Source organism: Ranitomeya variabilis, chromosome 2 (assembly GCF_051348905.1).
Source record: "Ranitomeya variabilis isolate aRanVar5 chromosome 2, aRanVar5.hap1, whole genome shotgun sequence".
NCBI lineage: Eukaryota > Metazoa > Chordata > Amphibia > Anura > Dendrobatidae > Ranitomeya > Ranitomeya variabilis.
The window spans coordinates 229,671,887-229,696,592 of NC_135233.1; the positions used below are offsets into that span (position 1 = coordinate 229,671,887).

General features: G+C 45.3%; 1 protein-coding gene across 1 annotated transcript in view; it reads right to left on the reverse strand.

Annotated features, from left to right (window-relative positions):
- Positions 1 to 362: 362 nt before the first annotated feature.
- Positions 363 to 24,706, reverse strand: part of PHF8 (PHD finger protein 8) — a 67,840-nt gene continuing 43,496 nt past the window's right edge. The window contains exons 18-22 of the mRNA XM_077283910.1: positions 23,708 to 24,057; positions 23,512 to 23,607; positions 2,321 to 2,430; positions 1,957 to 2,230; positions 363 to 1,878 (exon numbers count right to left, since the gene is read on the reverse strand). Coding sequence (XP_077140025.1) covers positions 1,787 to 1,878; positions 1,957 to 2,230; positions 2,321 to 2,430; positions 23,512 to 23,607; positions 23,708 to 24,057 — 922 coding nt within the window. The 3' untranslated portion in view covers positions 363 to 1,786. The remainder of the gene's footprint in view (positions 1,879 to 1,956; positions 2,231 to 2,320; positions 2,431 to 23,511; positions 23,608 to 23,707; positions 24,058 to 24,706) is intronic.

Below are 24,706 nucleotides of genomic sequence, written 5' to 3' on the forward strand. Positions count from 1 at the left end.
TTATGCATACCCCTCCTCACATGTAAAGCGCCATGGAATAAATGGTGCTATAATAATAACTGAACAGATATATTAGCCATCTGACTAATGCATTAAAGGTATACTCCTACATCAGTTTTTCAAGGCCTGGACCCGAACCACACTACCTGGCTGGGCCGTGGGGTCACCTGACACAAACTATCAGGCTCATAGTAATATGTGAGGGTGGTTAGTTTGTCTCAGAAGACCCACAATGAGCTGAAAATTGTGGTCAGACTATGGAGCATCAAAAACTGAAAGTGGACTTAGATTTGCATAAGGAGTTATTGCAACGTAACCTGGTAAAAAAAAAAAAAGGCAGATAAAACACAAGAAACATGATCTTCCGGCAGCTGTATCCATTTATAGCTACTGAAGAGGGAAACCAGACAGTCTAAAAAAAATATATAAATTACAAGTAGTAAACGGAAACCTGAACATAGGAAAAGCTTCTTACACAGATGCCCGACCATTTGAAGCTGAGGTGCAAACACGATGACGGTTTATTCTCACATCTGCAGGGGGGGAATGCTCTGGGAGGAGGTTTTTTTTTAGCATTATGTAATGTTAAAAAAAAATAATAAATGAACAAACTGCTAAAACCTCCTTTACCGCGTATCTGGTAAAGTCTTGCTATTATTGTGTAAATTTCCTGAGCCGTTCATGTGTAAAACGTGGACAAAAGATGGAGGCTCTAGTGTTAAAGTGGGATTCACATGTCCTGCGCTTCTGGCGTGGCCACATGAGATGGGAATACCCCTTATATCTATTCTGCAGATGGGAAAAGTGCAATCAGTACAACAATCTTGTCCATGGCGCTCGTGCTGCAATACCAGACACTGCCCCATGTAATGAAAGGAGGCAAAGCTGCTGCACTGAGTGCTTCACCCGCTGCAAAAATCACTAGTGACCTTTCTGGGCCGGTGCAGACGTGCTGCCATAAGCTGTAATTGGGAGAAAAAAAAATGCCGTGGACAAAAAAAAAGAAGAAAAAACAACTTTCTGAGCTTGTGTACAATCCCTAAGGTTCGGAGTGTGGTAACAAAACTAATGTGCTGTCTGACAGTCATCATTACAGCTTCTATATAAAAGGGAGGAAAAAATCTATAGGGAAGGCCGGATGGACAAGGAGAGAGCAGAACTGCTGAAACCATGAAGAAGTCCAGGGTCTAATGTCCTCCAGAGCTTTCAGGTAGAAAGCAGCGCTGCTCCAATCTTCATTCTTACAACCGCCAGTCCAAGTGCTCAGTACAATATTAGATTAAAAACTTTAAAAACATGATTTTAGTGCTTTCAGGGGGAAGGGAAGCAGTTGAGAGGTTAATAGAGATAGTTCATGTTCTACCCCCTTGGTTAAGATGGGCGTCTCCATGTCCTTTTAAAAAAACTTAGGAGAAAATAAAATCAACACAAAGGCCATGGAGCAAGCTGAGGAAGGGTCGGCACACACTACCTGATCTCCACTCCATGTTTAAATGTCCGAACATGACTCACATGGAAAAAGAAAGCCCACACAAGGGCTGAGGACAACGCTACATCCAGCAGTTTGTCATGTAAGCATCTAGCTCTCGGGGGGTCTTTGTCCTGCCTGGCCTTTTTGGTTTGTTTTTCTGTAAAACATGTCATGTTTATATGCAGTTTTAAAAAAAATAAGTGTTGAACACAGCCAAAGGGGGAGGCAGTATTGCGTTCTCTGAGGGCTTTGTCCCATGGCCCTACAAAAAGTCTAATCCACCAGGGGGGTCAAGCAAGAGTGTGGGACAGAAGGTCACAGCAGGAGCAGCTTTCCATTCCTGTGGATTTTCAGGATCTTTCCCAAACGCTGCTTTGCAGTTGCCAAGCCTTTCTTGGGTCTCTTCCCTGAAAATAGAAATAAATGTAACTTGCACTGAATCATCATCACAACTGATTTTCTATAAGAGAAACCAGGCTCCTTACCCTGAACTACTTGACTTGATGGAGAGGTAGCAGAAAGCCGCCGGTGAGAGAGGAAGACACCTGGTGCCATAGGGGTAGTGCCTCGGTTGACCTGAGCCATGCCAAATATATTGGGTCCTGCTGTGTATTCGTGATCCACAAGGCTACCAGAGAAGACCTCAATCTGTGGTTCTGGTGGAGGGGGCTCTGGTTCAGATGGGAGAACTGGCGGTTCAGGTTCACTTGGCAGCTTCTTCTTACTCGATATTTTTTTCTTCTGGGATTTCTGTTGCTCCTATTTCATAGAAGAAGGTGTAAATAATATAATCATTGCCTCTGACAATGCCCACGTTCTAGTATTTCTGATTGTTTTTTGTTCATTTACCTGCTGAGAAAGTCTTGCTGCAGCTACCGCTAACCCTGTCTCCACCGAGGCCACACGCGTCCCCTCACGAATCGGACGGGCCTGTTTAGGAAGTGTTGGAGTGACCCGTGCTGAAAAAAAAAAACTAGTTAATATCCCCTGGATCAGGTAGTGTATATTCATGTAATCTGAAGAAATGGCTACATGCTAGTAACATTAATGTGCTCCCTACATAATGACTACATGTGCAGACGGCCCAGGGCTGTTTGCTTATACGTCATAGCCAACATTGGGGTCACTGGTACGGCCTCAATCATGTAGACATCCGTTTTTCCTAGATAGAACTTGTACCTAGAGTGCTGTTCACATGTCTGTGTATTTTTATGGACAGATGTTAAATATGCTTATTTTCGCACATTTATTTAATCAGGACTTTACCAGGTGCATACTCTTAAAGAAAAAATGTCATGATATTCTCATAAAAAGTGTAGTGGTTTATTGAATTGTCCACAGAAAAACCATATTGCAGCAAAACATAAAATAGATGAGATAGTTACGAACAGATTGTCCATGTGTAGATATCAGCACTTGATACTCATCTTTCCCAAAGTTCTGAATGGTAAAAGCCGTCTGTCTGTGTGAAATCTGAAGGTCATCATGGCTACCAGCTGTTGCTTTCTTGTGTGATTTGTCTGATGTTCATGGAGAATGATGGTGAAGGCAGGAGGTGACAGCCCCCACGTCACAAAAGCCCCCACAGCCTCCTAAGAGACGTTTATGTGTCCCACAGACCACGTGTTGCCCTTTATATGGTGTTGACTTAACTCTGAGCTACATACACAGAAATAGCCCTTTGTAATGTCAGCAAGAAGCAATGTGCTCAGTACAGGATTGAGAATAAGAATAATTCAATTAATAATTAATATTTAACAACACAGAGTGGTCCACACCACAACAAGGAGACATGTCCAATTTTATCAGTCATGGACCAAACTGGCCAATACATGTGTGTGAAGGCATAAAAAAATCCCAACATTCTCTGTCTATCAAACTTTTCATGTTTTTAAAAAAAAAATTGTTTATTAATTTCAGAATAAACCATACAATACACACATTTGCATTCGTTATTATCAGGTACAGCATAAAGTACAGATAATTATATTGCATTATTGAATATGCGAAAAGGTGCGTACTTTATTCATAACAAAAAATATTGTACCTATTATTGATAAATTATTTCAAGGACAGCAAATTGTGTATGCCAAATCACCGTTATCCTGTAAATCACCGATTATATAACATCAACTACAATAACTACTAGTTTGACGCTTAAAAGAAAACTCCGCATTATTCTGTCCTTCATGCGATGCCCCCAAAGCCATAAACCCAGCTTCCTGCACTGATATCTAATTAGTATGGATCTATAGAGTACAGTAAGAGGAGTTCCATCTACCCCAGATCTTCTCAAATTTGCCTGGACATCCTCTATTTTGATACAATGTACGTTCATACGGGATAACCAAATTCACCAATTCAACCCAGGCTCTGAGAGATCGGCAAGAACCACCCATCCACCGTAGCGCCATGCCATGCCATTCCGTGCCATAAAGAGTGTCTCTCGTAGCAAAATCCCAGTGTAATGGTCCCAGGTCTCCGCATCCCACACCCCGAATAAGCAGGTCAATGGCTCAAGAGGGACAGGAATTGACAACAGAAATGTTAATAATGTCGTCACCTCTTTCCAGTAATGAAAAATAATAGGGCATTTCCATATCATATGGATAAAATCTGCATCTTATGAGTGATATCGCAAACATTCTGGTGAGTGGAGACGACCCATTTTAAAAAGTTGCGTCGGTGTCAAATAGGATTGATATATTATATACAACTGGGTCATCCTATTGTTAATTGATGGGGAGACCCTAGTTGGAGATTCTAGGATATCTTCCCATTCTTCCCCTAGTACATCAGGAAGAAGTCCCTCTCATTTCCCCTTAATGGATTGTATAGTAGACTCAACTCCCACAGACAGCAGATAGGTATATAAAGAGGAGATAAGGCCTTGAGGATCTTGCGCATTGAGAATTCCTATTAAAGGTAGAGATAGCTCGACCTGTATCCATATTCCTCATGTGTGATTGAAAGGCTGATCTTAGCTGTAAATAACGAAAGAATTGAGATCTCGGGATATCATATTTATTCTTCAGTTGTTCAAAAGACATAAAGGTCCCCTGGTTATGTAAATCGCCTACCGAGAAGACACCATGTGAGATCCAAAAGTCAGTGGATGGGTGGTTCAACAGTACTGGAAAATAATTATTGTTCCACAAGGGCATTTCAGCTACAATATCTACATATCATGACTTTTTTAATTTGCCTCCAAATTGATCATGCCAGCCGGAGTAAGGGCAACTAACTCTTTCCAGTTCCAAAAAACCCAGTGGGCAATCAATCCGGGCAGAATGGAGCTGATAGCTCTCAGAGTTAGGAAGATGGGGATCCAAGAAGTATTGTTTCTTCTTGCGGAGAGTGACATGATAAGCATGTCGAGGTGAGGAGACTTAAAGCCGCAATGCTCCTCTGGGAAATATGCAAATAAAGAGACAATTTGCAGAGTTAGGAAGAGAATTATTGGGCATCTATTTATTTATTGCCTTAGCCTGCCCAGCCAAGTAATATAAATAAAAATCTGGTAGAGCCGCTCCACCCCCCTGCTTTGGTCTTTGTAGAGCAGATAGCTTGAGTTTGGGCCTAGCTTTCCCATATAAAGGACGTAATTTGGGAGTTTAGATTCGCAAAAAAGGATTTAGGTATTGGCACAGCACTGTGTTGAAGGCAGTAGCTGAGTTTGGGGAGAAATATAATTTTAATTAGATTAATAGGACCAGCAACAGAGAGTGGGAGTTTATTTTATTCCAAGTTGCGAATTTAGATTTGACCAAATCTACTAATGGGTAGATATTAAGTTGTAAATCAAATTGACTATGTTGAGACATGTGGATGCCTAGATATTTGAAATTAGAGACAATAGGCAACAACGAGAGAGTTTCAAGACGGGGCACTGGGGTATGAGAAAGAGGTAATAGAGTAGATTTGTCCCAGTTTATATAGAGGCCGGAGAATTTACTAAATTTATCTATAGTGACTGTTACTTGTTGTAGTGTTTCCTCCGCTCTATCCATAAATATCACCATGTCATCAGCATAAAGACCAATGGTGTCTACATGACCCGCTATATCTATTCCCATAATGTCAGTGGAAGACCTTATGCGTATTGCCAATGCCTCTATCGCCAGGGCAAAAAGAGCCGGGGATAGAGGACACCCCTGACGAGTTCCCCTGTGTAATAAAAAGGGCTCAGAAATTGAAATATTTACAATTATACGTGCCTTAGGTTTCATATACAGTATACCAATCCATCTTAAGAATTTGTCCCCAAAACCATACTTTTGCAAACATGCAGACTTTAGAAAGGGCCAATCAAGGGAGTCAAAAGCCTTGGCCGCGTCGAGCAATGCTAGTGCCCAGTTATTAGGTGATACCTGACAGCTATATTGAATCACTGACTGAATCCGCCTAATATTGATAGAAGTACTTTTACCAGGCATAAAAATTTTTATAATCTACATTTACCAGTGATATGGGGCGATAAAATCCACATTCCAAAGGGTACTTCCCCCTCTTTCCTGAGCATAATAATGTTTGCCTCATAAAATGTTTCAGGCATAAATTCTCGCTCCCAATCCTCCCAAAACACCTTCAATAGGAGTGGTGCTAGTATATCTCGATATTTCCTATATAGCTCAATGGGAAACCCATCTGGTCCAGGGGCCTTTCCAGAAGCCATGTCCGCCATAGCGTACTCTATCTCCTCCAGGGTAAACTCAGCATCCATAAAGACCCGTTGGGCTGAACTCAATGTGGGAAATGTTACATCTGATAGATAATCTAAACATTCCAAAATATCAAGGCCGCTACTAGATTTATACGACGACTTATAGTAATCATGAAAACAATGGAGTATTTCATCAGTTGAAGATACTAATGAGCCATCCGATGCACGAATCTGCAGTATTGTGTTAGAAGTATTATGTTGACGTACTAAGAAAGCCAAGAATTTTTTTTTTTTTTTAAATTCGTTTATTTTTCAATCACAAAATAAAATACAGCATACATATTTGTCCTTGTCATTGGTTTGCATGGTTACATTTACAGGGGATGAAAAAGACAGAGCATACATATGCCAATCATTTCACATAAAGAAAACATATGTGTGAAGTTATGGAACAATCAGAACATAAGGTTCTTAAACTACAAACAAACTAAGCCTCCAAAACTACTAAGCCGCCCTTTAACAATAGCTGAATATTTTTTTCCCAATGCGCAATACTTGCAGAACCAAGGATCAGATAGACCACGTCACTATCAATTAGTCAGGTCACAGAGTGAGATGAGAGGCGTTCCATCTATCCCAGATTTTGTTGAACTTACCCGGGCAACCCCTGTTTTGATAAAGAGTGCGCTCATAGGGGACAACTGCATTCACCAACTCGATCCAGGACCTAACGGAGGGGGGTGAGTTCCCCATCCACCGCAAAGCTAACAACTTTCGTGCTAAAAAAAAGTGTTTCTCGCAGAAAAATCCCCACATAATGTTCCCAAGGCTCCTCGTCCCACACTCCAAACAGGCAAACTAAGGGTTCAAGAGGAATCGGAATTGACAGTATTGAAGTTAATAGTGACGTTACCCCCCTCCAATAGTGAAAAACAATGGGGCACTGCCATATCATATGTATAAAATCAGCGTCGGGTGAGTGGCAACGCAAACATTCCGATGACGAGTATCGACCCATCCGAAAAAGTCTCAATGGAGTCAAGTATGACTGGTGGATTATATATAACTGGGTCATTTTATTATTGACCAATGGGGAAATTTTGAGGGGGGATTCCAAAATATCCTCCCATTCCTCGTTTTGCATATCAGGGATAAGCCCCTCCCATTTGCCTCTCACCGAATCTATAACAGAGTTCGTTCCCGTTGATAGCAGATACGTGTATAGGGACGAGATAAGACCCTGAGGTCCCTGCGACTTAAGAATACCTATCAGGGGTAAAGATGAGATGTTACGGTTTATTCCCACACTCCTGACAAATGACTGAATGGCTGATCTGAGGTTGCAGGTATCGAAAAAATTGAGACCTTGGAAGATCATATTTAGCTTGCAGCTGCTCAAAGGACATAAAGACCCCCTGATCATATAAATCTCCCACCAAAAGGACCCTGTAGGAAACCCAAAAATTTGTAGATGGGTGATTCACCAACGTCGGGAAATAACCATTATCCCATAAGGGCATCTCGGCTACAATGTCCCCAAATCCAGTAACTTTTAAAATTTTCTTCCAAGTGGATCGCGCCAATCGGATCATAGGTAATAGACGGGGAGCATTTATTTTTTCCGATTCCAGAAGACCCAGTGGACATTTAGCACCAACAGAGCTAACCAAGTGGCTTTCAGAGTTAGGGAGATAATTATGAGGCATCAATTTACATAGTTTTAGCCTGTCCCGCCAGATAATATAAAATCTGGTAATGCCGCTCCTCCCCCTTGTTTAGGTCTTTGCAAAGTAGTCAGTTTAAGCTTGGGCCTGCTTTTCCCCCACACGAATGAGGCAACATGGGAATTTAAGTTGGTGAAAAAGAATTTTGGTACAATTACTGCACTATGTTGAAGACAGTAGTTGAATTTAGGGAGCAAAATCATTTTTATGAGACTAATGCGGCCTGCTACAGACAATGGAACTTTACTCCAAGATGTAAATTTCAATTTAGCGTATTCCAGCAGGGGGAGAACATTGAGTTGTAGATCCGACCCACTGCATTGGGACATATAAATACCCAAGTACTTAAATTTAGACACTACGGGCAATGAAGAGAGAGTATTAAGATTAGGTGCTGGGAGCTGAGTTAGAGGTAATAGGGCAGATTTATCCCAATTAATATATAGGCCTGAGAACCCACTAAATTTATCTATGGTAGCAATTACCCTTGGCAACGTTTCTTCTGCCCTATCCATGAATACTATCATGTCATCAGCATATAAACCAATGATGTCAGTGCGGTCCGCTATTTTAATACCATCAATACCGGGGGTAGAACGTAAACGTACAGCTAATGCCTCTATTGCTAGAGCAAATAAGGCTGGGGAGAGGGGGCACCCTTGACGGGCTCCCCTATATAATGAAAATGGTTCAGAAATGGAGCCGTTAACAATTATACGGGCCTTAGGTTTCAAATACAACACACCAACCCATTTCAAAAATTTTTCCCCAAAGCCATATTTCTGCAGGCAAGCGGACAGAAAGGGCCATTCAAGAGAGTCGAACGCCTTGGCTGCGTCTAGCAATGCTAGTGCCCAGCTATTATCTGGAAATAAAGAGCTATATTGAATCACCGATTGAACCCGCCTAATATTTATAGAGGTGCTCCTACCAGGCATAAAGCCAGTTTGATCTGGATGTACAATATCTAATATGATGGAGTTCAACCTGGTAGCCGGTATCTTAACAAAGATTTTATAATCCACGTTTACCAGCGATATGGGACGATAGGATCCGCATTCCCAGGGATCTTTCCCCTCCTTTTTAAGTACGATAATATGTGCCTCATAAAAAGTATCGGGTAAACACCCTCCCTTCCATATCTCTTTAAATACTTTCAATAAAAGCTGAGCCAGTATCTCCCGGTATCTCCTATACAACTCTACAGGAAAGCCATCCGGCCCAGGGGCTCTTCCAGAGGCCATATCTGTTATAGCTTGCTCCACTTCTTCCAGGGTAAATTCAGCGTCCATAAAGGCCTGCTGAGTGGAACTCAGTGTAGGGAATGTTATATCGGACAAATATCCTAAACAATCGGAAACACTGAAACCGCTCTTAGATTCATACAACCTTTTATAATAGTTATAAAAACATTGAAGTATTTCCTCAGTGGTGGAGTTTAGTGAGCCGTCTGGTGAGCGAATTTGTATTATCATGTTAGATGTGTTGTGTTTGACGCACCAAGTAGGCCAAAAATTTTCCCGCCTGATTCCCCACTTCAAAGTACGACTGCCGCGTAAAAAACAGCTTACGCTTAGACTTGGTGTCCAAGTGTTGGGTGTATAATCTTTGCAGAGTCAACCACTCAACCCTATTATCATTAGTCTGGTCAGCTGTATATGTGGCCTCAGCATTTCTCAAACGTTGCTCAACCTCATCGTCCTCCCTTGATGTTACCCTTTTGATATAAGAGATCGTAGAAGACAGACAGCCCCTTAGATATGCCTTAAGTGTATCCCAAAATAAATTAATATTTTGAAGTTCTGAGTGGGATTGAATGTAGCAGTTCAACTGATCAACTGTCCTATCATCTGAATCTGTTAGTTTAAGCCAAAAGGGATTCAATTTCCATACGCTACCAGTATTCAATTTCCCAAACACGAGTTTAAGTGTAATCGGGCTGTGGTCTGAGATTCCTCTATTGCCGTGTTCCACACTATCCACCCACTGCACTAAGTCGCCGGACCCGAAGATATAATCTATGCGAGAGAGGGAACTTCTAGTGGATGAGTGGCAGGTATATCCCCTCTCCCCAGGGCGACACATCCTCCATAGGTCTATCAGGCCGCTATTTTCCATGAATAGTGCCAGCTGAGTCGGGGCCGAGGAAGGGAGAGAGGACAAAGGTTCCCCAGGCGACCCATCTCCCAATCTCATTCTATCAAGACCACTGTCCATAACTAAGTTGAAGTCACCCATACAAATCACATGCGTGTCTGGGTAATTTAACGCAAAGCTCATTGCCATCTTAAGTATTGAAGTATTAGCCGGAGGGGGGTTATAGATACATAATATGATATATTCGCATGAGTTAATTAATGCATGGACAAAAACAAAACGTCCCTCCATATCCCGCCGAGTCGTCCGGGCCTCCCATCGGACATCTCTGTGTATTAATAATGATACCCCTCTCGAGTAGCTAGTGTGAAAAGCGTGAGCATACCATTGTACCCACGGCTTCTGTACACCTCTGGCCGTATCCCTGGTCAGATGCGTCTCCACCAGGGCCACGATATGAGGATGATATCGTCTGATTTGAGAAAACACCTTAATTTTCTTCCGGGGTGATTTAATACCCCGTATGTTCCATGTTATACATATCAACTCAGATCCCATATTCACCCATTAAAGACATGGTGTGCATTGATGGTAAGAGATGTCCACTGATTACGCATAGGAAGTTATAGCAGTTTCGGAGGCGGCTTTTACCTAAATACCTGAGACTAGTTAATTCTAACAAGAAGAAAAAAAACTTAACAAGAACTGAACAATCCAGGAGCATAATTCAACGCTCCCACCCTCAAATAAATTCCAGCGTCCGGTATTGTTGGTACGTTGAGCGCTCGCAGGGAGAGCTCCAATTTAACAATTGAGTAGCCGTAAATTAGCCGGAAACACATCAGGGTTCTGTTCCATTAGACATCCCACGGGAACGCATCCAGTCTGCTGCCTCTGAAGGGTCAGTGAAGAACAGGGAAGAACCGTTGCCGACAACCCGGAGGCGCGCCGGGTAAATAATGGAGTAGATAATGTTCTTATCTCTGAGTTGCTTCTTAACATCTACAAATCTTGCCCGTTGTTTCTGAAGCTCAACGGAGAAGTCTGGGAATATCGAGATTGTAGCATCGTTGAACTTGATGGGACTCTTTTGTCGTGCCAGCCGTAGGATAGCATCTCTGTCCTTACAATTAAGGATACATGCCAGGAAAGGTCTGGGTGGAGCTCCAGGAGGAAGAGACTTGGTGGGGACTCTATGGGCTCTTTCCACCGAGAACATTGGAGAAAATGTATCTCCCAACGAGGATTTAAGCCAATCCTCCAGGAATTTTTCAGGCTGTTGGCCTTCTGTACGTTCCGGCAGGCCTATGATGCGAATGTTGTTTCGACGCATTCTGTTTTCTAGGTCATCAGCCTTTTGTTTCCAGGCGTTCGTGGAGCCAGCAACTTTTGCCAATTTGGCCTCCATAGGGTTAATGGTGTCTTCTACCTGATACACCCTTGTCTCCACTTCCATCATACGTCCCTTCATAGCTTGCATGTCTTGCCTCAGACGCCCCACCTCAGTGTGCACATCCTCTATTTGTTCAGATAGGGACGTTCTAGTCAGAGATATAGCTTGCATTAATTGTGCAGATGCTTGCTTAAGAGTCAGTTCATCTTGCTCAACCTCATCAATATTATCAGAAAGGCGATTTTTCCCCCGCTGGGCTTGTGAAGAGTTATTCCTAAGAGATCTTGCACTGTCCTGGGCATCACTCCTAGCAAACTCTTTTAGTTTGTCAGCTGCAGACGTATTTTTTGCACGTTGCATGACTAACAGGTAAGTGACACAGCAAGGTGGTCTAAATCAGATCTGCAACAGTGTCCCGCGGCCACACCAGGGCTGTTGTATATAGTATACGGCGTTGTTGAGAGCCTCTATGACCAGGAGATACACTGATGTACTATCAGGAAGTGTAGGCTGAAAGTTTAATGGTAGTCCCTGCAGTAGGGAATATCTTAAGCAGCGGTGATAGCAGTGAGGGGGCCTAAGAAATCTCTAATTGGAGGTACAGCTGGCCGAGCTATGGCTAATAGGGGAGCGCGGGGCTCAATTTTTCAGAGCTCACACCGCGCTGCCCCTTAGTCTGTGAAGAGCAGGTATTTGTTTCTCAGCCGCGCTGTGATAGTGAGGAGCTGCGCCGCGCCCTCTGCTGCAGGAGCGCGCGCTTCAGTAATATCCGCCGCTCACAGCTGTCCCCACCGCCGGTATACGTTCCTCTTCTTTCCCGTCGGACCAGGTTCCCGCAGCTCTCACCTGCAGGCGCCCAGTGCTTCCCGGGGGATCAGAGAGGGATTCCAGCCGCAGTTATCCACAGCACCGCGCTGTCTGTAAGTGGAGCGTCCTCCCGGAAGATGGCTGCCACCACACGCGGGGCTGACCGCACCGCTGATCTTCTTCCCTCGCCGGCACTCTTCTGTCACCGCCTCAGCCCTCTCCAGGGGCCAGCAGCCTCTATGCCTCCAGGGGTCTCGGCAGCAGTAGGATATAGATTATAAAGGGGTCTAATATGCAGGATGGTGATAGGATATTAGGCTCTCCCAGAACGCGTCCTTCTTCTTTCACTCCATAGCCACGCCCCAGAAAGCCAAGAATTTACTTGCTTGATTTCCCAGTTCAAAATAGGATTGACGAGTAAAGAATAATATGCATTTAGACTTAGTGTCTGCATGCTGAGTATATAACTTTTGAGAAGCTAGCCTCTCAACCCTATTACCATTAGTTTGATTAGATATACAGTCAGGGTCGGACTGGGGCACCGGGACACCGGAGAATCCTCCGGTGGGCCCCGCCCCCAACCCCAGCTCCTGCCTCCGTCATTCGTGCCTGCACTACCCTGCACACTTTATTCTATAGCCGGCACTGGCAAGTAGGCAGCAGGCTGTACAAATGATGTGAAATGCAGCTGCACTGCAGCTCTTTCACATCACCTGCTACCACTGCCGGCTTCTATTGAAGATGTGCAAACAGCGGTGTGCAGCGTGTGTGCGTGTGCAGCGTGTGTGTGTGTGCAGAGTGCCGTCCTGACTTCAGCCAGCACAGTCACAGGCACAGCTGACACACACGCACTGACTCACGCAACAGCTGATCCGCAGGCATCTGATCTGTTTCTTGCCTGTGTCTCCAGCTCTTCTTCTGTGGACCGAGGTGGTCTAATGCTGATTGGCTGACATGCAGCCAATCAGCATTAGTTTTCTTTGTGTGACCTCACAGCACAGCTTAGGCAATGAGCTGTGCTGCGATTGGTTGGCTGTCCTGCCTAAGCCACACACAGCAATATCATAGAGGAGCTGAGGGATACTTCTGATGAGTGCAGCAGTGTGATTGTAAGTAAACTATATGATGCCTGCAGGCAGCCTGCAGCATAGTCCTCCAGCCACTCAGGCAGTTAGGGGGATGGGGCTCCCATGCAATCTAGAGGTGACACAAGGTGGGGATCCCCCATGGAAAATTTCTAATTTGCTGAGGGCCCCCTCCACCACTGTGTCACCTAATTTCCTGTGGACCCCACTGTTTCACTTTTAATTTACTGTGGGCCCCCTCTCCCACCGTTTCACCTCTGGAAAAGGGGGCCCTCAGGAAATTAGCCGACAGTGGGGAATGGGGCCCTCAGGAAATTAGCCGACAGTGGGGAATGGGGCCCTCAGGAAATTAGCCGACAGTGGGGAATGGGGCCCTCAGGAATTAGGTGACACAGTGCAGAAGGGGGCCCTCAAGAAATTAGCTGACACAGTGGGGAACGGGGCCCTCGGGAAATTAGGTGACTTAGTGTGGAAGAGGGCCCTCAAATAATTAGGTGACACAGTGGGGAAGGGGGCCCTCAGATAATTAGGTGACACAGTGGGGAAGGGGGCCCTCAGAAAGTTAGGTGACACAGTGGGGAAGGGGGCCCTGAGGCATTTGATGCCTTCACGACATCCGCCTTACATGTATGGCACATGTTAAATGCCACTGTCTGACAGCGACATTTAACATGCGGCACTGACATGCGTGCGCATCATTCTTTTGCCCATCAGAGCACCCGTTATGTGATCGCGGGTTGTTGATAGGTTGCCATGGCAGCAAGGATTCAGCTGATGACCCCTGTGCCTGTCATGGAGAACCTGTGAAACCCCACAGGAGACTGTGATTTCTGCAATATACAGCGATGCTTTGGCATCACTGTATATAGCACGGGCGATCAGACAATCGCATCTTTAAGTCTCCTAAGGGCAATAACTAACAGTGAAAAGTAAGAAAAAGTTTTTAAAACTACCTTAGGGTATGTGTCCACGGTCAGTTAACGCTGCGTGTTTGACGCTGTGTGGGGCCGCAGCGTCAAACACGCAGCGTCCAGATGTTCCAGCATAGTGGAGGGGATTTTTTGAAATCCCGTGTCCACTATGCGTGGAAACACGCACGCGGCGGCCCTGCGACTCCGGACATGCGGCGCGTCTTTTCAGATCGCAGCATGTCCGTGTTCCTTGCAGCGACGCTGCGTTGCCGCAAGGAATATCACAGGGCCCTATGCGAGGTGTGCGATGATCCCGGATGTGTAAAGTTAACACATCCGGCATGATCGCGTCCCAGAAGGGGGCGGGGCTTAGCGCCGAGCGGCTTAGCCGCTCCGACGATACCGCCGGCCATCCTGAACGTGGACACGCACCCTTAAAGTTCAAATCATCCCCCTTGTATGCCATTGAAAATAGAGATGTTTAAAAAATTTAAAAAGTCAGCTCTGTCAGCTAAAAACTGTTAACTCGATCAGTAAACACCGTAAGGCTAAGTTCACACATTGCGTTTTTACTGCATTTTTGCAGCGTTTTTGTTTGCACTACATATTGCTTTCAATAGGTAAAAAAGACTACTAGGGTAGGTTCACACTGGGCATTTTTGCTGCATTTTTTTGCTGTGTTTTTTTAATGCTAATTTTCAGCTGATTTTTTCAGTACCAGCAAAGCCTATGAGATTTCACAAATCTCATGCACACACATTGGTTTTGTTTGTCATCAGGATTTTGTGCTTTGCATCATTTTTTTTGCATAGAGCATGTCACTTTTTTTCAGCGTTTTTCACCCATTGACTTGAATGGATGGTGAAAAAATGCTGCAAATGAATTTTCTTGCAGCGTATTTGCTGCAGAAAATTCAAGGAGAGCTGGATGTGACCTCACACTCTGCTCTGCAACCTCTAGACGGCAGGCTGCATGGTGCGTCCATGCAGCCTGTCATCCAGCAGAGTGGACCCGAACCCCATTCACTTGAATGGGAGGCCAGACAATACAGGGTTTAACACGCTGTCATATGCATGACAGCACGGAAAACACTGCTTCTGATCAGCAGTGAAATCCTCCCCGCCAGTCAGAGAGCCGCGGTTCCCACGCTGCCAAATAACAGCGGGAGCGCTCAGCTGTGATTGGAGGTATAAAGTTTACCTCCGGTCACTGGTGTCAGCTGATGGGACAACTGCTCCTATCATCTGACGCCTGCTTCCGCTAATAACAGTGAGAGCAGGAGTGGATGATGGGAGTATTCATCTGCCGCTCCTGTGCTGTAAATAAATAATTTAAAAAAAAAACGTGCGTGGGTTCCCCCCTATTTTTGATACCAGCCAGGCAAAACTCACAGCTGGGGGCTGCAACCCTCAGCTGTCAGCTTCATCAAGGCTAGTTACCAAGAATAGAGGGGTCCCCAAGCTGTATTTTTTAATTATTTAAATAAATAATTGAAAAAAAAAATGGTGTGGTCCCTCCCATTTTTGGCAACCAGCTGGGGGCTGGTATTCTCAGGCTGGTAAGGGGCCATGGATATGGCCCCGCAGCCTAAAAATAGAAGCCTGCAGATGTCCAGAAAAGGCGTATCTATTAGATTTGCCAATTCTTGTGCTTGGCCCGGCTCTTCCCACTTGCCCTGTAACAGTGGCAAGTGGAGTTCATATTTGTGGGGATGATGTCACCTTTGTATTGTCCAGTGACATCAAGCCCCGAGGTTAGTAATGGAGAGGCGTCAATAAGACACCCCCATTACTAACCCCATAGTCACATTGTAAGAAAACACAGGCAGTAAGAATAAAGTCCTTTAGGGTACCGTCACACATTGAAATTTCCATCGCTACGACGTTACGATTCGTGACGTTCTAGCGATATCGTTACGATATCGCTGTGTCTGACACGCAGCAGCGATCAGGGATCCTGCTGAGAATCGTACGTCGTAGCACATCGTTTGGAACTTTCTTTCGTCGCTTGATCACCCGCTGACATCGCTGGATCGTTGTGTGTGACAGCGATCCAGCGATGTCTTCGCTTGTAACCAGGGTAAACAGGGTAAGCAGGGCCGCGCTTAGCAACCCGATGTTTACCCTGGTTACAAGCGTAAACGTAAAAAAACAAACCGTACATACTCACCCGTCGGTGTCCTTCAGGTCCCTTGCCGTCTGCTTCCTGCTCTGAGTGCCGGCCGGAAAGTGAGAGCAGAGCGCACGAATCGTGCCGTCGCAGCGATGAAAATTTCAATGTGTGACGGTACCCTTAATTGAAAGAATGACACAGATTCCTTTAATTAACTCAATTAAACCATACTTACAACCGCGCCTAATTCCACCAAAGCTCTCTTTCTCCTGTAATAAACCAAAAGTAATAAAACAACTATATCCCTCACCTCTCCGTTGTTGTGTCCCATGCCGTAATCCATGTCTGGGGGATAATTAGTTTGGAACCTGGACGGTGCCCAGATGCAACCGTCCACGCTGAAAAACACTGGTGAATGAGCTGCTGCGAGTGCAGCCTCAGTGACTAGCGGTGACGTCACTGAGGCTCGGTTCCCAGCTGGGATGAACTGCGGTGACCTCGGTGAGATCTCCGCTAGCACCGTGAGAAAGTCGCAAGGTGAAGAGGCAAGTTCACCGGGAGAATTTCACCGTGAGAATTTTACTGCGGTGAACTCATCTCTGCACCGTGCGACTGACACCTGGCACTGACACCTGTTGGCATACAGGGACAGCAGCTACCTTGGGTCCCCAGCCAGTGGCATGTCGCTAATAGCAGCACACCACACAGCTGCTATGGGGGCCCCCGGTGCCAGTGGTGCAGCAGCGGGTGACAGGAGGCAGAAGCCAGCTGTTGCGGCCCCGCTGCTAAAAAGAAATGAATATTCCCCACGCCCCCATGGGTGTGGAGAGGGGTGAATATTAATTTCACTATAATAACAGGCATTGTTATCAGCAGCCAGCTAACACTGCTAGCTATCAGGGTCTGCAGACCAGGGCCCCCACTCCCGCAGCCAACGCGGCCACTATGGAGCAGTAAGTCAGGGATGCCCGGTACCAGCGCCGCCCCCCAGTGAGTGCCGCATTCAACTGTATCGGCATCATAGATGCCAATACAGTTGAAAGCAATAAAGGAGGAGAGAGTGTCAGATGATGCTCCCTCTCCCATTATTCCCCTCTGACACTGACACAGCAAGTGCGTGATGTCACTTCATAGCGTACCCGCTGTGTGCCAGGCAGACGGCAGCGCAGCTCTTGACACCGGAGAAGAGCCGGAATCAGCGTGGCAACGAGAGCGAGAGGAAAGTATTGTGTATATATATATATATATATATATATATATATATATATATATATATACACAGTATATTAGTGATGAGTGTGTATACTCGTTGCTCCCAATCACGCTCGGTTGGTCTCTGAGTATTTGTGAGTGCTCGGAGATTTAGTTTTTGTTGACACAGCTGCATGATTTACGGCTGCTAGACAGGCTGAATACATGTGGGGATTCCCTAGCAACCAGGCAACCCCCACATGTACTCAGGCTGGCTAGCAGCTGTAAATCATGCAGCTGCGTCACCAAAAACGAAATCTCAGAGCAGTCACAAATACTCGGAGACCACCCGAGCGTGCTCGGGAAAACCCGAGCAATGAGTATACTCGCTCATCACTAATATATATATATTAGTGAGTTCTGGTTGCATTATACCCTATGAGGGGGGTGCATTGTACCCTATGAAGGGTTGTGCATTGTACCCTATGAGGGGGGCTGCATTGTACCCTTTGAGGCGGGCTGCATTGTACCCTATGAGGGGGGCTGCATTGTACCCTACGAGGCTGGCTGCATTGTACAGTATAAGGGGGCTGCATTGTACCTAATGAGGGGGGCTGCATTGTACCTAATGAGGTGGGCTGCATTGTACCCTATGAGGGGGGCTGCATTGCATGCTATGAGGGGGCTGTATTATACCCTGTGAGGGGGTCAGCATTATATTCTGTGGGGGCTACATTATATTCTGTGAGTGGGGGCTACATTATACTATATGAGGGGGCTGCATTGTACCTTATGAGGGGGTTGCTTTATACTTTGAGGGGGCTACATTATATTCTGTGGGGGGCTTCATTATATTATATAAGGGCTGCATTATATTCTATGGGGGGCTACATTATATTCTATGAGGGGGCTAATTATGTTTTATAAGGGGGCCTGCCCCAACTCCTGCTACATAATTAAGACGTGTATTAACTTATATTATACCCTGATAGTAGCGTGTTTTACCACACAACTGGTGGTCCTGTATTTATTTCTATGTAGCTACATAGTGGGCCCCAAGAATGATTTTCTCTGGTGGGCCCAAGGTGCTCCAGTCCGACGCTGTATACAGTGCCTAAAAGTAGTATTCAACCCCCTGCAGATTTAGCAGGTTTAATAAGATGCAAATAAGTTAGAGCCTTTAAACTTCAAACAAGAGCAGGATTTATTAACAGATGCATAAATCTTACAAACCAAAAAGTTTTGTTGCTCAGTTAAATTTTTATAAATTTTAAACATAAAAGTGTGGGTCAATTATTCTTCAACCCCTAGGTTTAATATTTTGTGGAATAACCTTTGTTTGCAATTACAGCTAATAATCGTCTTTTATAAGACCTGATCAGGCCGGCACAGGTCTCTGGAGTTATCTTGGCCCACTCCTCCATGCAGATCTTCTCCAAGTTATCTAGGTTCTTTGGGTGTCTCATGTGGACTTTAATCTTGAGCTCCTTCCACAAGTTTTCAATTGGGTTAAGGTCAGGAGACTGACTAGGCCACTGCAACACCTTGATTTTTTGCCTCTTGAACCAGGCCTTGGTTTTCTTGGCTGTGTGCTTTGGGTCGTTGTCTTGTTGGAAGATGAAATGACGACCCATCTTAAGATCCTTGATGGAGGAGCGGAGGTTCTTGGCCAAAATCTCCAGGTAGGCCGTGCTATCCATCTTCCCATGGATGCGGACCAGATGGACAGGCCCCTTGGCTGAGAAACAGCCCCACAGCATGATGCTGCCACCACCATGCTTGACTGTAGGGATGGTATTCTTGGGGTCGTATGCAGTGCCATCCAGTCTCCAAACGTCACGTGTGTGGTTGGCACCAAAGATCTCGATCTTGGTCTCATCAGACCAGAGAACCTTGAACCAGTCAGTCTCAGAGTCCTCCAAGTGATCATGAGCAAACTGTAGACGAGCCTTGACATGACGCTTGGAAAGTAAAGGTACCTTACGGGCTCGTCTGGAACGGAGACCATTGCGGTGGAGTACGTTACTTATGGTATTGACTGAAACCAATGTCCCCACTGCCATGAGATCTTCCCGGAGCTCCTTCCTTGTTGTCCTTGGGTTTGCCTTGACTCTTCGGACAAGCCTGGCCTCGGCACGGGAGGAAACTTTCAAAGGCTGTCCAGGCCGTGGAAGGCTAACAGTAGTTCCATAAGAATTCCACTTCCGGATGATGCTCTCAACAGTGGAGACAGGTAGGCCCAACTCCTTGGAAAGGGTTTTGTACCCCTTGCCAGCCTTGTGACCCTCCACGATCTTGTCTCTGATGGCCTTGGAATGCTCCTTTGTCTTTCCCATGTTGACCATGTATGAGTGCTGTTCACAAGTTTGGGGAGGGTCTTAAATAGTCAGAAAAGGCTGGAAAAAGAGATAATTAATCCAAACATGTGAAGCTCATTGTTCTTTGTGCCTGAACTACTTCTTAATACTTTAGGGGAACCAAACAGAATTCTGGTGGGTTGAATAATAAATGACCCTCTGAAAGAACTTTTCACAATTTAAAAAAAAAAAATAAACAAAGAAATAACATTCTTTTTTGCTGCAGTGCATTTCACACTTCCAGGCTTATCTACAGTCCAAATGTCACAATGCCAAGTTAATTCCAAATGTGTAAACCTGCTAAATCTGCAGGGGGTTGAATACTACTTGTAGGCACTGTATATGCAGCCTCCGAGTCTTTCAACCGTTGTTCTATCACATCATCCTCTCTCGTGGTCACTTTTTTGATATAAGAAATTGTAGAAGACAAGCACCCCCTTAAGTATGCCTTTAGGGTGTCCCAAAATAGACTGGTATTCTGAGGTTCTGGGTGAGCTGAGGTGAAACAGTTCAACTGATCAACCGTCCTATCATTAGAATCTATTAGTTTCAGCCAGAATGGATTCAATTTCCAGAACATACCATTATTTGATTTCCCATATTTAAGTTTAAGATTAACTGGACTGTGATCCGAGATCCCCCCTATTGCCATGCTCAACACTGTCCACCCACAATGCCAACCCACTGGATCCAAATATATAGTCTATACGAGACAGAGATCGCCTAGTGGATGAGTGGCAAGTATATCACCTAGTCTCGGGGTGACGTATTCTCCATAAATCCAACCATCCGCTACCTCCCATAAACAGTGCCAGTTGGGACGGAGCTTGAGCAGATATCGCGTCATCCAATCTCAGTCTATCAAGATGATTATCCATGACGAAATTAAAATCTCCCATACAAATAACACTTGCATCTGGATAATTTAAGGAGAAACTCATTGCCATACGAAGAACCGATGTGTTAGCCGAGGGAGGATTATAGACACATAATATCACATATTCACGGGAGTTGATTAATGCATGCACAAAAACAAAGCGACCCTCATGATCCCTCCGAGCCTCCCTCGCTTCCCCTCTGACATCTCTATGTATTAACAGGGAAACCCCTCTCGAATAGCTAGTATGGAATGCGTGGATAAACCACGGTACCCATGGCTTTTGTACACATCGGGCTGTATGCCTAGTCAGGTGTGTCTCCACCACTGCTACAACGTGAGGATGATAACGTTTAATCTGTGAAAATACTTTAATTTTCTTCCGGGGAGATTTAATACCCCGTACATTCCAGGTAATACATATAATCTCAGATCCCATACTTATATTTAAAAGAAAGAATAATGTGCATTATTACTCGGGCAAAGTTCAGAGACATCACACAGAGCACAAAAATGCTGTTGGCGGCGACTTTACACACATAACAGACAAAACTGATATAAAGAACAAAACAGAGCAAAAACCGAACAGTATAGGAGTGAAGTCCTGTACTCCTACAATCAAATAGAAAAGGGGATACCCTCACTGAATCCAGCATCTGGTATTGTTGATGAACTCGGCGCCCGTATAGAGAGCTCCGCTTGTATAGCCATTAGACAAGAAAGATTTTGTTGGATTATGAGTATATTAGGATTTTTTTGCATTAGACACCTTGTGGAACCGTAACCATTCAGTTACTTCCGCTCGATCTGTAAAGAATATGGAAGAACCTTCATGTACAATTCGGAGTCAAGCTGCATATAGCATAGAGTAGATGACATTTTTGTCTCCAAGTTGCTTCTTGATTTCCATAAACTGTGCCCGCTGTTTCTGGAGCTCCATTGAAAAGTCCGGAAAAATCGAAAATGTAGCATTGTTGAATTTGATCGGGACCTTTTGCCGTGCCAAACGAAGAATAGCATCTCTATCCCTACAGTTAAGGAGACGTGCCAGAAAAGGTCGAGGTGGAGTTCCAGGGGGGAGAGGTCTCGTAGGGACCCTGTGTGCCCTCTCCACCGAGAATGTTTAGGAAAATTCATCCCCCAGAGAGGCCCTGAGCCAGTCTTCCAGAAATTGCTCAGATTGCTGACCCTCTGAACATTCCGGCAGGCCAATAATTCGGATATTATTTCAGCGTAGTCTGTTCTCCAAATCGTCTGCCTTTTGTTTCCAGGCGTTTATAGAGCCAGCCGCTTTCATCAGTTTAGCCTCCATGGGAGTGATGGTTTCTTCTATATGGGACACTCGTTTCCACCTCTGTAATGCGCCCCCTCATGGCCTGCATATCATGCCGCAGACGACCCACCTCAGTGTGCACATCCTCTATTTTTTCAGTAAGAGATGATCTAGTTAGGGATATAGCCTGCATTAATTGCTCAGATGCCTGTTTAAGAGTCAATTCGTTTTGTTCACCCTCCTCATTACTATCAGGTGGTTTTTACGCTGGGCCTGTGAGGGGTTATTTCTAAGAGTTCGTACACTATCAGGGGGATCATCTCTGGCATAACTTTTTAATTTGTCAGCAGCTCCTGCTGCCTTGGAATGGTGCATGGTTAACAGCAATAAGGTACCACAAAATGATTACAATTGTATTTGTGAAGAATCCACGTTCCAGTCGCGGACACAGCAGGGTTAAATGCAGAGTTTATATCTTAAAGTGTCTCTGAATAAATGGGATGTTGAGAATGGTAAATGTAGCAGCTTTAAGTCTTCACCAGGGTTCTGTGCATCAGAGCGGGCTCACAGTCCCCACAGGGCAGCAGCAGGGAGGGGGTTAATCCCTCCAAAGTAATGGCGCTGGCAGGTGAGTGTCTATCTAATAGGGCAGCGCGGTGCCCAATCTTCCAGAGCACACACTGCACGTCCCCTTATTGACTCATGATGTATGCTCACTTCCTGGGCAGCACCGCAAGGATGGCAAGTAGCGTTGCATCTCCTCCTGTCAGGGCGCACGCTTTAAAAATGGCCGCTGTCCCACGTAGGCGCCGCCGCCCGCCCAGGTCTTCCGACTCCCAATGCACCAGAGTTCCACAGCACTGACCTGCAGGTGTCGAGAGACTCCGGAGCCCAAGGGGAGAGTCCCGCCGCTGATAGAGGTTGGCGCCGCGTCCCGTCCCATCGGAGAGCGCGCTTTAGAAAATGGCCGCCACCACAAGTGGATCCCGCTGTCTGTCCAGGTCTCCTCGACTCCCGACGTCCCGGAACCTCGCAGCACCCTTCCGCAGAGGTCACAAGCCTCCCAAGGTCCAGGGGTTCTGATACCAGCAGGTATAACTTACTAAAAAGGGGTCTTAATGGCAGGATAAGTTCAGGATTCCAGGAGCTCTCTCAGGGTGCGCCCTCTCTCCTCTGCTACATAGCCACGCCCCCCAACTTTTCATGTTTGATGGGAGAATCTTGAAAAAACATCTTGTACGAAAAAAAAAGATAAAATTGAAATGGATATAAGAAACTAAGAATCTGATCCAAACCACTGGTGGAAACAGGTCAGTTTTTTGAGTACAAGAAAAATCAATGATGTCTGAATTATGCCTTACTTCTCGCTATCCTACCGAATGAATGTTTGTAGCAAACAGGTGACAGCTGTAAAGCATATGAACTGTTACCATACACACTCTCCTTTTACATAATTTTTTTTTGCCATCAATGCCTGTATATCTCTGGACCACAAGAAAACTGCTGCACATAAGCAACCATAACCAGACCTGTCGCAATCACACAAATACCTTTTGGGTTCCAAGGAGCATCGTCCGTTTGTTTCTTTTTCTTGGGACGTGACCTCAGGGCTGGGTCGTCATCATCTGACTCCAGAGAAGGATAAACTGTAGGAAGCACAGCGATATAAATGTACGGTATGTAACCGTGTACAGCACCGACAATAAATTACATGATGACTTGTGTGTATAACAAATGTGCACTTACTATATTCAGAGTCTTTAAAACATGCCCCCAAGGTTTCCTGCTCATCCGTACTGTCGTCATCCTCCTCGCTGTCCATGCTGCGATGTGCAGGTCGTCTTACTGGCCTTTTCCCCGGCCGGAGTATAACTTTACTGTTTCCTGTTCCTCCGCTGGTACCATTGCTACCCGCCTTGTTACTCCCTGCAGCTTTTCCGCCGCCTTGAGGTATACTTCCTGTAGCACCACCCTCCTGTCCCGCGGCCCACCAAGCCTGCAGACTGGAGGGTGTACAGGAGGAGGAGGCTTGCAGATTTGCCATGCAGAGCATGCCCTGGATTGCTTCCTGGGTGCTCGGAGATGCAGGAGCTTCACTGTGCATTAAGGGGGGGGAAACAAACAAAAAAAACAGGATCACTACTAGTTATTATTATAGGGAGGGGCGATTGCATGTCTATGATATGTTCTGAATTGGTCTAAATATATCTGCCAGCTTTAAAAGGGGTTTTCTCACCATGGAAAGTGTCAGCATAATACCAGAGTATGACATCTTTGTATGGACAGTGTAACCTGTCAGTTTTGTAGGAGACGGCAGTATAGCGCTATTCAATTGAATGTAGTTGTGTTACATTTTCATGCACGGTGGGTGGCACCACTGAGCAGGCTAAAGATTGAAGACAGGGTCCCAAACCCCTAATCACAAGGTTATGGCATATTCCTAATATGAAACAGGGATTTTTGTGTTCTCTCCGTAAAATCCTTTTTTCCGAGCCACTCATTGGGGGACACAGACCATGGGGTTGTATGCTGCTTGCCACTAGGAGGCTGACACTAAGCTAACACAAAAAAAAGTTATCTCCTCCTCTGCAGTATACACCCTCATGCTGGCTCCCAGAGAACCAGTTCGGTGCAAAAGCAGTAGGAACAAATAGTAACGACATAGAAGAGTACAACATGTCAACTTAAAATAACAGGCAAAAGCCATATGAGCCATTAGGTTAACAGGGTGGGTGCTGAGTCCCC